The sequence below is a fragment of the Chinchilla lanigera genome, unplaced genomic scaffold, assembly GCF_000276665.1.
Source record: "Chinchilla lanigera isolate Chin_1 unplaced genomic scaffold, ChiLan1.0 scaffold00014, whole genome shotgun sequence".
Lineage (NCBI taxonomy): Eukaryota > Metazoa > Chordata > Mammalia > Rodentia > Chinchillidae > Chinchilla > Chinchilla lanigera.
The window spans coordinates 14,190,758-14,203,463 of record NW_004955415.1 but is presented as its reverse complement, the minus strand read 5'-3'; the positions used below and the strand labels follow the sequence as shown (position 1 = coordinate 14,203,463).

General features: G+C 43.3%; 1 protein-coding gene across 2 annotated transcripts in view; it reads left to right on the top strand.

The window, feature by feature from the left end:
* The window catches only part of LOC102026314 (chromosome unknown open reading frame, human C20orf194), a 128,447-nt gene that overhangs the window by 73,445 nt on the left and 42,296 nt on the right, over positions 1-12,706 (top strand). For both annotated transcript variants that reach the window (XM_013512268.1, XM_005380792.2), the window contains exons 18-20: positions 416-486; positions 1,437-1,487; positions 3,127-3,214. In XM_013512268.1, coding sequence (XP_013367722.1) covers positions 416-486; positions 1,437-1,487; positions 3,127-3,214 — 210 coding nt within the window. The remainder of the gene's footprint in view (positions 1-415; positions 487-1,436; positions 1,488-3,126; positions 3,215-12,706) is intronic.

Below are 12,706 nucleotides of genomic sequence, written 5' to 3'. Positions count from 1 at the left end.
AAAAAAAAAACAGTTACAGAATGACAGTATTCAGTGCTGGTAAGATGATCCTGATAATAGTCTTTGGTTTTAGTATGTGTATATGTATACTGTATATAGTACCTGTACTACTTTGATAAAAATTAATAAAAGTAAAGATAAAAAACTAATTCATAGTAGTCTTCATTTAACTGTTTCCATTTGTTCTGAAAAATAATCAAGTTAATCACAAAAGGAAGTATTTCTCCATCCACTCATTAGTCTCTGCCCTGAGATGAGTAGGTTCTCATTTATCAGTGCATCAGACTCATTATACTAATAAGAGTCCTTGCTCCTGAGAAGGGGAATGGAGGGGATTTCAGTCTTAGTGGCGCCCTTCGAGATAGGCCGAGGTGGTCAGGAATAACTGACTAGCATGTCTGCGGTCTTCCTGCAGATGGCACTGTTACCACAGAGACCAGCTGCATAGTCCTGACAGCCGCGGTACCCAGATTCTGCTCCTGGCTGGTCAGTATCACTTACAGGTGAAAGGGGACTCAAACTGGGAGAACATGGGGGGACACTTGAGGAAGACCCTCTTCACTGGGTTCCTGGGGGGATACAGATCCTAAGCTAGCTGTTGTCCAGGAATGGAAGCTTTATCTTGGCCCTTTCTCTTCAGATGAATGAATCTTGTTTCTCTAACTCTCACAGACTTAGAAATGTTTCAAAAGAAAAGACCTAAATTACCTGAGTCCCTATTAAATTGTGCAGTTAAGAAATTAACACCCTCCTAGTACAGATGAGGAGACTGAAGCTTAGAAGTTGATAATGGGAAGGGAGAAGGGGAAGTAAAAAGAATCAGGAGGTGTTGGGTCCATGTAATAACCCAGAGAGACAGGGTCTCTCTCTGTAATTCACGTTGGCCATGAACTCACAGCAACCCTCTTGCCTCAGCCTATGATTACAGGCATGCCCCACCATGCCTACCTGAAAGGTTTTGTTTTTTGTTTTGTTGTTTTGGTTTGGTTTTTGTCTTTTTGAGACAAAGTTTCACTATGCACTTCAGGCTTGCCTTGAACTCACTTTGTAGTGGAGGCTGGCCTCGAACTCACAGCTATCCTCCTGCCTCAGCCTCCTGAGGGCTGGGATTACGGGCGTGAGCCACCACACCCTGCTTGAAAGATATTTTAATATTTTCATTCCTTCATCCTGAAAAATAACTTTTTCTCTGGAGCGATGTGTATTACCACATCCTGTCCACCTGCTGTAAGCTCATTGGCAGGATCATAGGTCCAGCAAGAGAACCCGCTGTGGCCTAGGCTCTGAGCCTGTGACCAGCAGCTGCCTCTGCCAGTTTGGCAGGGCTTGAGTGGGGCCTAAGTGCACTGGGCAGGTCGGGGGCTGCTCAGTCTCCTAAAAGTGTTTGAACACAGCCTCAAAGTGTGAAGTGAACGTCTGCATTTTGTTGGACACAGGTAGAAGATAATGAAGTAAAGTTGTCTGAAAAAACCCAGCAAGCAGTGAGGGTAAGTGGCCTTCTTATTCTCGATGTTAATATCATGTCAGAATCAAATATAAACAATTCATAAACATATTTTAAGAGATTTCATCTTACTATTAATCTAAGCAATCTGTATTTCTTTGTTTTCAATTCCTTCTATTTGCATTCTTTCCCTTTCCTGAAGACCTTTGGAATAACCATTTATGAGGGACAAAATTAGAGGGATACTTCCTGCCATTCAAACTTTTTGGTGTTTTGGTATCTATCTATCTATGTTTATTTTTGTGCAACTGGGACTCAACCCAAAGCTGAGGTATACCCCTAGCCCTTTTCTTATTTTTTGAGATAGTCTCACTAATTTGCCCAGGCTGGGCTGGAACTTGTGATCCTCCTGCCTCAGCCTCCCAGAGTGCTGTTATAAAATGTGTGCCACCATGGCTAGCTCCTTTTGGTGTTTTTCAAAATGTCCAAGAAGTTTTTCTTTTGTTTGTTTCTTGAGACAGGGTTTTGCAATGTAGTTCAGGCTGGCCTTGAACTCACTATGTAGCTCATGCTGGCCTAGAACTCACAGTGATTCTCTGCTTAGCCTCCCAGGTGCTGGGATTACAGCAGCAAGCCACACCCAGCTCCGAGTACTATTAAAAGCAGATCCCAGATTGGTCTAGTCATGTCAAGCTGAGACATCAAGAGTTTAGGGCAAAGCTGGGCATAGTGGTGCGTACTGCAATCCCAGCACTCGGGAGGCTGAGGCCAGAGGATCACTGTGAGTTTGAGGCCAGCCTGGGCTATATAGTGAGTTCAGGACCAGCCTAAACTAAACAGTGAGATCTTACCTCATGAAACAAAACCAAACAAACAAGTATATACCAGTAAGTTTACAGGTATGCACCACTGTGCCCAGTTTTGTCCTAAACTCTTAAAGCCTCAGCTTGACATGACTAGGCCAATCTGGGATCTGCTTTTAATAGTACTTTTAATAGTGTTTGGTGCATGCTATAATCCCAGTGATTTTAAGGCCAGCCTGAACTATATTGCAAGCGAGATCCTGTCTCAAAAAACAAAACAAAACCAACAGATGAAAAAAACTTCTTGCCAGGTGTGGTGGCACATGCCTGTAATCCCAGCACTCGGGAGGCTGAGGCAGGAGGATTGCTGCAAGTTTGAGGCTAGCCGGGGCTACAAAGTGAATCAAAGCCCAGCCTGAACTGCATAGCAAGACCCTGTCTCAAAAAAAAAGACAAAAACTCTTGGAGGCTTTTAAAGAAAACACCAAAAGGAACTAGGTAACCTCTTTTCCCCTCCTTTTTTGGTGGGAAGGGAGCGGGAAGCAATTACTGGGAATGGAACTCAGCTTGCCAGGCAGGCGCTATGCCTCTGAGCTACATCCCTGGCCCCTTTGTTTTTTGCTTTTTGTTTTTGTTTTTGTTTTTGTTTTTTGGGTTTTTGTTTTTGAGGCAAGGACTCACTGAGTCACTGAATTGCCCAAGCTGGGCTTGAACTTGCTGTGATCCTCCTGCCTCAGCTCCAAGGGTGATGGGATTACAGGCATGGCCCAGCATGCCTGGCAGACTCAGCTTTTTAGACAGACAAAACTGGACAAGATTTTCAACTCTGAGTATTTATGCTATAAATCACTTGCTTTTTGCTTTGTTGTTGTTCTTAAGGGGGATGAGTGTTTCCTGGGCACTTTCCTAGCAGGAGGAGAAGGAGCATATCTTTATCCCAGCAATCTGCAGCCCTGGCCTGAGGAAGGTAAACAGATAGAACTTTTCTGTTCATGGCTGTGTCTGGGTACCTCATTTATAGATACTAATACGGGTGTTGTGATTAATAATACATCTGCTATTAAAAGATTTGTTGGTTTAGAAACATTTTCTTAACAGCTGTTTACCTTTGATCCACCTACTTTTTAGATGAGGAAACTTGTGCAGGTCTCACAAGCACAAGGGCTGGTCCCAGAATCACACCTGTCCTCTTGTTTCTGTCTGACTCTCAGAATGGGCTAGAGCAGCATTTCTGGAATAGAATCTGTAGACCAAAAAAAAAATTTTCTACTGCTGTATAACAAATTGTTCCTATTTTAATAGCTTAAAAAAATACCTACTTATTATCTCATATTTGTGTGAGTTGAATTCCTAAGAGGCTCAGTTGGGTCCAGGTCTCATGAGGTCAAAGTCAAGGAGCAGCCAGGCTCAGATCTTGTCTGGAGATTCTGGGGAAGAATCTGCTCCCCAGCTCATCAGGTTGTTGGTGCACCAGATCCCACTGTTCTGTCCTCGGGACCTCCTCCCAGAGTTCCTTGCCCTGGGACCCTCTCCATTTCAGCAGCCTTGTTTGATACTGCTCTCATACAGTCTGCCCCCTGGCCCCATGATTCACACCTCTTTCTTATGCAAAATACAGTCCAGAAGGTCTCACAAATATAACAACAGTTCAAAATCCTAAATCTGATGGGCTCAGATATCCCAAATTTCATCATTGAGGTTATCTAAACCCCATATACACAAGGCTCAGCAGTCTAATCTTACCAGGGACAGCTCTTAAACACAAATCTTTTCCTTATCTTTGGACCTTTGAAACTAGAAAGACAAATTGCCTGCCCTCAGCTCTCCTGAACAAGGTGGGACTGGCGTAGGGTAACAGTTACAGATTTCAGGTTCAGAAAGGGGAGAAAATAGGTGAAGAGAGTCAACAGCGTAAGGCAGCTGTGAAATCTAGCTGATGGTCGGAAAGAGCAGAGGGTGAGGAAGTAAAAAGGATCAAGATCCACCATGCATATGTACCAATTCCCCACAATTAATGTATTTATTATGTATTACAAACATGTATTAATAAAAATTAAATTAGAAAAAATAATGAAGTTTAAAAAAAAATCCAGCTGGGCCAATTCCAGGTACCTGATTAGGATCAAAGCCTGGGAATTATTTCCTGTGGGTCACGGCTCTGCCCTCTGGGTTCCTGGTTCTAACCCCTGAGCTCTTGGTTTTGCCTTTTGGACTCTGGTTCGGCCTTCTGAATCACCTTCCTTTTCCAAAACAGTAGTTCCTTGATTAGGAGTCAAGGCCTGGGAATAAATTTCCGTGGCTCTCAGTTCTGCCACCTTGGCTCTTGGTTTCACCAAAACTCTTGAGTTCTTGGTTTCACTCTGGAATCTGAGCTCTGCCCTGTGGGCTTATGGCCACACCTCAGTCATCCTTCCTTCCTCAGTGAAAAGTAGCACCTTGTTTGTAGCTGAGCAGTTTTATGAGCCTGCTTCTTGCTAGTAGAATTTTGGGAGATGATCAGCGTTCTTTGATTTTGTACATGCTCTATCCCTTTTAGTCTAAGCAGGCAGTGTTTCTGCTGATAGAAAATTCTTCAGGAACTTTGTTCATCTTACATGGGTTTCATGGAAATTCATTTCATGTTCCTTTTGCTTCCTCACATTACCTGTGTGTGTGTTGCTGTTGAACCTAGGGCTTCATGCATGCTAGGCAAGCACTGCACCACTGAGCTATCTCCCCGGCCCTAAACAGCATTTTCCTGTAAGTCCTATTCTTTCCCTGTTGGATATAGCCTTTTTTAGTGAAGGAAGAGTTCTGACTTACTCCACAAATTCCTCAACCTCTGCTAAGTAAATCTTTCTGGATGATTTATTCTTCTTATTGAAAATATTCTATCTGGTGGCAAATTCCTCTCCCTGTTCTCATATTTACTGTCCAGCTCCTCGCTCCTCCATTCACATAGACAACAAAGCACAAGGAGTTCTGGTTTTTAGTCTACAAAATGCTGGGGTGATAATAGTTCCATTATGATTCCTGTACCACAACGGGCTGTTCATTTCTGCTTTTCCAGATCTTGATGCAGAAGACCCGGGGTTAGGAACATTTGTGGAAGTCATCCAGTGTGTGACAGTGCTACTGGCCTTGGAGCAGAATTGCATAGTGTTTTGAAAGCAAGTTGTAGTCACAACACAAGAGGTGCTTCTATGCTGTCATCCTTGAGCCAGATAAAATATTTAGCAAGGATACTTGCCAAAATTAGTTTGCACCTTCTTAGCAAAGGGCCTTATTAGAAAACTAAACTTGCATTATATTTAGTTAACCCTGCAAGAGTCATTATATTAATTTTTTAAAAAGGGGTCACTGTATCCCAAGTCTCTCTAAGAATAAAGAAGAAGAAGAAGAAAAAGAATAAGTAGCACAGCCGTGGATTTCTGGGACTTTATTAGTCACATTCTTTCAAGAGTTTAGATTTCAAACTTTCTTAGTTCCTAAGGGAAATCTAATTTTCTGAAACAGGAAAATTGAGTAGAAGCAGAGACTATAACCAGAAATCTCCCCGAGCTGTACATTAAGCATTTTACAACTTAAGAGTTTAAATTTTTTTTTTAAATTTTGAGACAGGGTTTCAATACGTAGTTCAGCCTGGCCTTAAACCCACTATGGAGCCCGGGCTGGCCTCAAACTTAAAACGATCCTCCTGCCTCAGTATCCCAAGTGCTGGGATTACATACATGCTCCACTGTGACCAGCATTTTAAGGGTTTAGACCAGGGGCTTATGTAAGTTTTGTGCAACTTGAAGTTTGTACCATTTAGGGGCTTTCTTTAAAGAAAATAATGCAAAATAGTGTGAGCTTTTTCAAACTGTGAAAAGGGGCTTGGGCAGGTAAAGGGTCCTGAAGTTCAGTGTTAGTATTTTGATAAATCTGCCTCCAGTTGAAACTGTGCTGAGTTTGAAACTTACCTCTTCCTACTCCTGAAAGTATTTATTTTGAGTTCCTCAGCATGCCTTGTCTTGACTGATCTTCAAATCCAGAGTCCTCTAGAAGCCCAAAGATTGCCTGAGGTTGTGGTATAAGTGTGGTAGCATTTACAGGGTGGTCTAGGTCTGGAAGGTAGTATAGGGCTTCTTATTTTCACCCATTGGACTACTTATGGGTGAGAACAATAGTATTTCCTTCACCTTGAATTGCTTCCAGCCCCAGGACATTTTTCCTTCCCCCACTTGTGAATTCTGCTATCACGAGACCTCTTGTCGTCCAGGTTTCCATTCATTCATGTCCTTCATGCGCCCTTTCTCCACACCCTGTTGACCATGGCCAGGCAGGCTGCCCGGCACCTAATCCTCAAGAACTTGCTTTAGAGTTTTACCACATATGACTACATCCCTAAACAATGTCTCATTTTTGAACTTAATCTAAATAGAATCATACCATACATAGTCTCCTGGGGCTTGCTTTTTTTTGTTTGTTTATATGTTCCTAGGATTCATGTAAGTTATTGTGATATTTATTTGGGACTAGCACAGGATTGCAATAAAAATAACAGAGCATGCCTGTAGTCCCAACATGCAAGAGGCTGAGGCAGGAGGATTAGTAAGTTTGAAGCCAGCCCTGGGCTATATAGTGAGTTCAGGGTCAGCCTATACTATATAATGAGACTCTGTCTCAAAAATTAAAGAATTCAGGCCTGGGTTTTCCAATCTATGAGCATAATATCTATGTAATTTTAAAACATCTTTCAATACACTGTTACAGTTTTCTCCATTTTTGTTTTTGAGACAGGGTCTTGCTCTGTGGTTCAGCTGGCCTTGAACTCACTGTAGAACCCAGGCTGGCCTTGAACTCATAACGATCCTCCTGCATGAGCCTCCCAAATGCTGGGATTACAGGTGTACACCACTACACCTAGCCCAGTTTTCTCACTTTATATCTTTTTTGCTGTTATCTTTTTTTAGTTGTTTTTTGTTGCTGGTTTACCTAAGATCATAATAGGTTGTAGTGGAATCATAGGGTGAACAGCTTTGAGTCTTTCTATGTTGGTTTTGTAACCCAGAGCCTTACTGTGTGTGGGTATACACATGTACACATGTTTGTGTATGTTTGGTGCTGGGGATTGAACCTAAAGCCTCATGCATACTTAGGTAGTATTCTACAACTGAGCTATATCCCCAGCTTCTAAATTCTCTATTGATTCTAATCTAGATTCTTTGGAATCTTATATATGAGTACTCATTTAATCTATGAATTGTGGTGGCTTTATTTCTTCCTTCCAATTCTTCTGTATTTCTTATATCTTGCTTTCACTGGCTCAGACTATCACATTAAGGAGCCAGGCACGGTGGCACACACCATAGAAGGATTGCTGCAAGGTCAGGGCCAGCCTGGGCTACATAGTGAGTTCAAGGTCAGCCTGAATTACGTAGTGAGACACTGTCTCCAAAAACAAAACAAGCCAAAAATAAATAAGAAAATCGGGCAACAGGCAACATTATATTGTTCCTGTCTAACAGAAAATGCTTTTTCTTATATATTTTGCTGTTTGTTGTAGTTTACCTGTATCAGAATAAGGAAGACTTTCTTGTTTTTTGCTTTTGGCTTGTTTTCTTCCCCCTTGGTTTTTCTGAGACAGCATCTCACTATGAAGTTCAAGCCTACCTAAAACTATGTAACCTAGGCTGACCTTGAACTCAGTGATCCTCCTGTCTCAGCTTCTAGAATGCTGAGATTACAGATGTGTGCCAACACACCCAGCCCTCAATTGCTTTCTTTTGGAATGGAATCTTGCTATGTTGCCCAAGCTGTCCTTAAACTGCTGGACTCAAATGTTCTTCTTGCTTCAGCTTCCCAAGTAGGTGGGACAACAGACACATGCCACTGAATCCAACTTCAAATGCTTCTTCCTGCTCTCACAGATTTACAAATTACAGCACACACCTATAATCCTGGCGCTTGGGAGGCTGAGACAGGAAGATCTCCATGAATTGGAAATCAGCCTGGGCTGCATAATGAGTTCAAGGCCACTATGCAGAACTACAAAATGAACCCTGTTTAAGGGTTTAGTCCAGGGGCTTATCTAAGTTTTGAACTGAACTACTGGCTCAAAAACAAACTGTCTCAAAAAACAAAACAGATAAACAACAACAACAAACCAAAGTGCCAGTGCCATGAAAAAAAAAAAAAAAGATGGCGGAACTGTTCCAGATTAGAGGAGACAACATGAACTTTGATTGGATCACAGATAGCAGCAGTAGGGGAACAGTTTCTACTTTGTGGCGCTGGGAGGGCCCTCTTTTCAGGAGTTAATGAGGTTATAGTTTGGGAGAGGTTTGGAGGTCATGGATTGTAATGATCTCTGCAGCTGGTGGCAGGACTGAGGGCCTGCAGTGGGAGGGCCGTGCTGAGGGCCTGTTGAGGCCACAGAGGCAGAATGCACATCAGATAGGCCAAGCAGGGGGCCTGGACAGAACTAAACAGAAAGGGAAAGCAGTGAGAGCACTGCAAAGGTCTAGTGTGGTTTGTGCGTTTTAACCAGTGTTGTCTGCCAGGCTTTCCCATCAAGTACCTGACTCTTGGGGAAACCTCTCTCTAGCTTGGGGAGAAATACTAAGGCTGTAAATTTGGGGTCCTTCCCATAGTCCATTACTAGAGAAGTTGCACTGACCATGTGGAGCACCGGGAGCCATGGGAGGAGGCATAGTGTTCCTTTCTGGGCATGAAGCTGGATCTTGGTGCTGCTTTGCTGCAACTGCCAATTGCCAGTGACTTTTCCTCCGTCTGAGTAGTTTCTGTTTTCCAAAAAAAAAAAAGTACAGTAATATCATCTCTTACTTTGAGGGGGCTGGTACTCGAGATTGTACCCAAGGCCTTCACACTGAGCTCCATGCCCGAGTCTTGCTTTTTTTTGAGACAGTCTCACAACCACTAAGGTCTCAGGTTTTAGCAACCACTAAGTTGCTAAGTTTCCCGTGCTGGGCTCAAAATTAGGTTCCTCCTGCCTCCAGAGTGCTAGGATTACAGGTGTGCACCCCCACACCCAGCCACCTCCTAGAATTTTTGCAAAGATGAAAAACTGTCATATATGTGATATGCTTGGTGGTTAGGAAATCCTGGATAAAAGCCAGGCATGGTGGCACATACCTGTAATCCCAGCACACTGGAGGCTAAGGTGGGAGGATCCTCATGAGTTCAAGGCCAACCTGAACTGCCTAGGAAGACACTGCCTCAAAAAAAATACTGAATAAAGTTGTTCTTTTTTCAGGTACAAGAAGAAGGTATACAGCCTGGTAGGGTTGACATGTCTCCATGACTTGACCCTCTCATACTTCTGTTGACAATCAGGCTGTACACCTTCTTCTTGTACCTAAAATAAAAATACCCACCAGGTATGATGATGCACACCTATAGTCCCAACATTTGAAAGGCTGAGGCAGGAGGATACCCATGAGTTCAAGGTCAGCCTGGGCTATAAAGTGAGTTCTTTTTTTTTTTGGTACTGGGAATCAAACTTAGGACGTTGCGCTTGCCAGGCAGACACTTTTGCTACTGAGCTATATCACCAGCCCCAAAGTGATTTCAAGAGCAACCTGAACTACATATTGAAACCCTATCTCAAAAAGGCAATAATAATAATAATAAATAAAATAAACTCTGGCCATTGTATAATAATAAATAAAATAAACTCTGGCCATTGTATTCTGTTTTTCATGGTGGCCCACACTCATGCTATAGAGTGTATTTTTCTTTTTCTTTTTCTTTGGTTTTGTTTGAGACAGGGTCCTGCTTTGTAGTGCAGGCTGACCTTGAACTCACTATGTAGACAAGGCTGTCCTTGAACTCAAGGTGATCTTATGTGCCACCATACCTGGCTAGGATGAACTTTTTTTTTCTTTTTTTTTTTTTTCTTTTTTTTATTTTGTACTTCTTTTCTTACTTTTACTTGGCCCAAACTTGTTCTGCAGAGCATGTTTCTTTTCTTACCTTTGATAAAACTTTGCAACTGTTAAAAATAGTCTATTCCCGTCATTTTTCCTTGATAAAACAGAGATTTAAGATACCTCCTGTCCAGGGGATCAGTCCTTGATATAAATGAAAGGAATGTCCAAAATTACTTAGCTTTTTAGGCTGAGGAGTATCAGAGGACAGGGTTTGGAGACATTGATAAAAAGATGAAGCCGGATGTGGTGGCTCACACCTGTAATCCCAGCACTCAGGAGGCTGAGACAGGAGGATCCTTGTGAGTTTGAGGCCAGCCTGGGATACAAAGTGAGTTCAAGGCCAGCCTGAACTGCATAGTGAGACCCTGTCTCAAAAAGACCAAACAAAAAGATAAAAGGATGAGATGCTGGAGTCAGAAAGTAGGCTCTGGATCTAAAGATTCAGGTGAGGTGACCCAGGTTCTGTGTCACTGCTATGCAGTTGGCCTTGAGGAGGTGTGTGGCCTGGACCCTCCCCACGGCCTCTCAAAAGAAGTGGTAGCGTGGCCTCTGGAAGGGGTGACAGCACTTTGAGCTGTTTGAAATACTGTGGCATGAGCAGGACAGAAGACATGGGCCATAAAGGCAGGGAGGAATTTATATCCCCCAGGGAGCAAAAGTATAGAGACCTGGGAGTAGGGGTGAGGACCTTGGGGTGAGGACAGGCCTTGTGGGGAGGTGGTATATGGGGAAAGCCAGGCTTTACTTGTTGGAAGATAGAAAGGCTTACAGGCTTGAACCTGGATGCCTTGAACTGGGCTGGCTGCTATTGCCCTGGATCACTGTCATGGTGGTAGGGTTGGCATATCTTCATGACTTGACCCTCTCATACTTCTGTTGAGAATCAGGCTGTACACCTACTTCTTGTACCTGAAAACAGCCTCCCATTCCCCTCTCTCTCCCCTTCTCTCTGTAACACGTATTCACTAGGCCCTTCCCTTCCTTTCAGAACCCACCTTCTCAGGAAACCTTCAGATCCCTCACCCCTGATTCAGAAGCAGGCCTCACACTCCTGGCCTTTACTCCTGCTTTGTTTTGTTTTGTTGTCCTTCGTGTGTGTGTGTGTGTGTGTGTGTGTGTGTGTGTGTGTGTGTTATTGTGGATTGAACTCAGAGCCTGGTGCATGCTTAGCAAACACTCCAGAGCTATATATACCCAGCCCTTTTTTATTTTATTTTAAGACAGGTTTCATTAAATTGCCCAGGTTGATCTCAAACCTGTAATCCTCCTCCTCGGCCACTCAAAAGTTGCCACAATTACAGGCATACACCACCATTCTCAGTTCCTTTGCCTTTTGCCCTTTGTTTTTGTTTTTGTTTTGCCTTTATTTTTTATTTTTTTTTATTTTAAAGAGTAAAAGAAGGATAACATAATAATAGGGGGGCTTACCAAATTACAGACAAAGTGGTAGGAAATTATCAATGGTTATTGTTTTACATATTGTTATCTACAAGATAGTTTCTCAGGAAAACAAATAGACAAATAATAGTGAGTTACAGACAGAAGAGGTAGATTATCAATAGTTGTTGTACTATACTTAGGTATCTTCAAAGTGGCTTCTAAAGAAAATAAATAGAGCTATACATGAGTGACCTATTGAATAATCATTCATTAATTCTCAATGCTTGTTGTAGGAAACACATAATAATAAACATGCATCCATTTATGAAACAAGATAGGAACAATACAAACATTACAGAGTTATGGATAGATTAGTAGGAAAATATCAGTGCCTGCTGTAATACATGGTGGTATCTTAGAAGTGGTTTCTCAGGAAGACAGAGATACGCAAGAAGGATCTAACAAGTAGTTACAGCCTAAGGGTTGTCAAAAATCAAGTGAGCCGTCTGGGGCCAAAGCCATTTTTTGTAGCGTTTTCTCTCCAGCCTCCCATCGCATTGGGACCCCACAACCAGTTAGTGTCCTCTCCCCAACTGTCAGCACAGGCAGAAGGAATCCTGCTGCAGACTTCTCCGGAGCTCCACCACAGCCTGTACTGTCAGGGGAAGAATGGCTTCCAGGGAGTCTCTGCAAGTATTGTGCAAGGTCCTCCTGGTTTACAGCTTCCGAGCGGCTCTTGTGACCCCAGTCCACAGGACCTCTGACTCCGTGGGCTTAGTCTGCATTCTCATGTTCTCTGAGTCCTTGTTCAGCAGCTGCTCCTCTGCTGGTTCTGGACCTTTCTGGTTCTCAATGGCAGGAGCAAGAGTGGCCCGTTGTATGGCATATATTCCCAGGGGTTGTTCAAAGTTTGAATGATTCACACACGTCCGTGGGTAGGCATCTGCAGTCGGTGCATGGTGGGCCAATTGTGTCACTGTTTCTCTGTGTCACGATAGATCTCAATTGAGCGGCGGCGGCCGGCCTAAGGGGTGGCGCGCAACAGCGCTCGCCGCCGCATGGCTCCCCATGCACTGGGGGCCCTCCCTCCAGGGGCCTACGAGGCAGGAAGCTAGCCAGCCAAAAGACCGGCACTCCCCGCCCATGTCTCCCTGTGCACCGGAAGC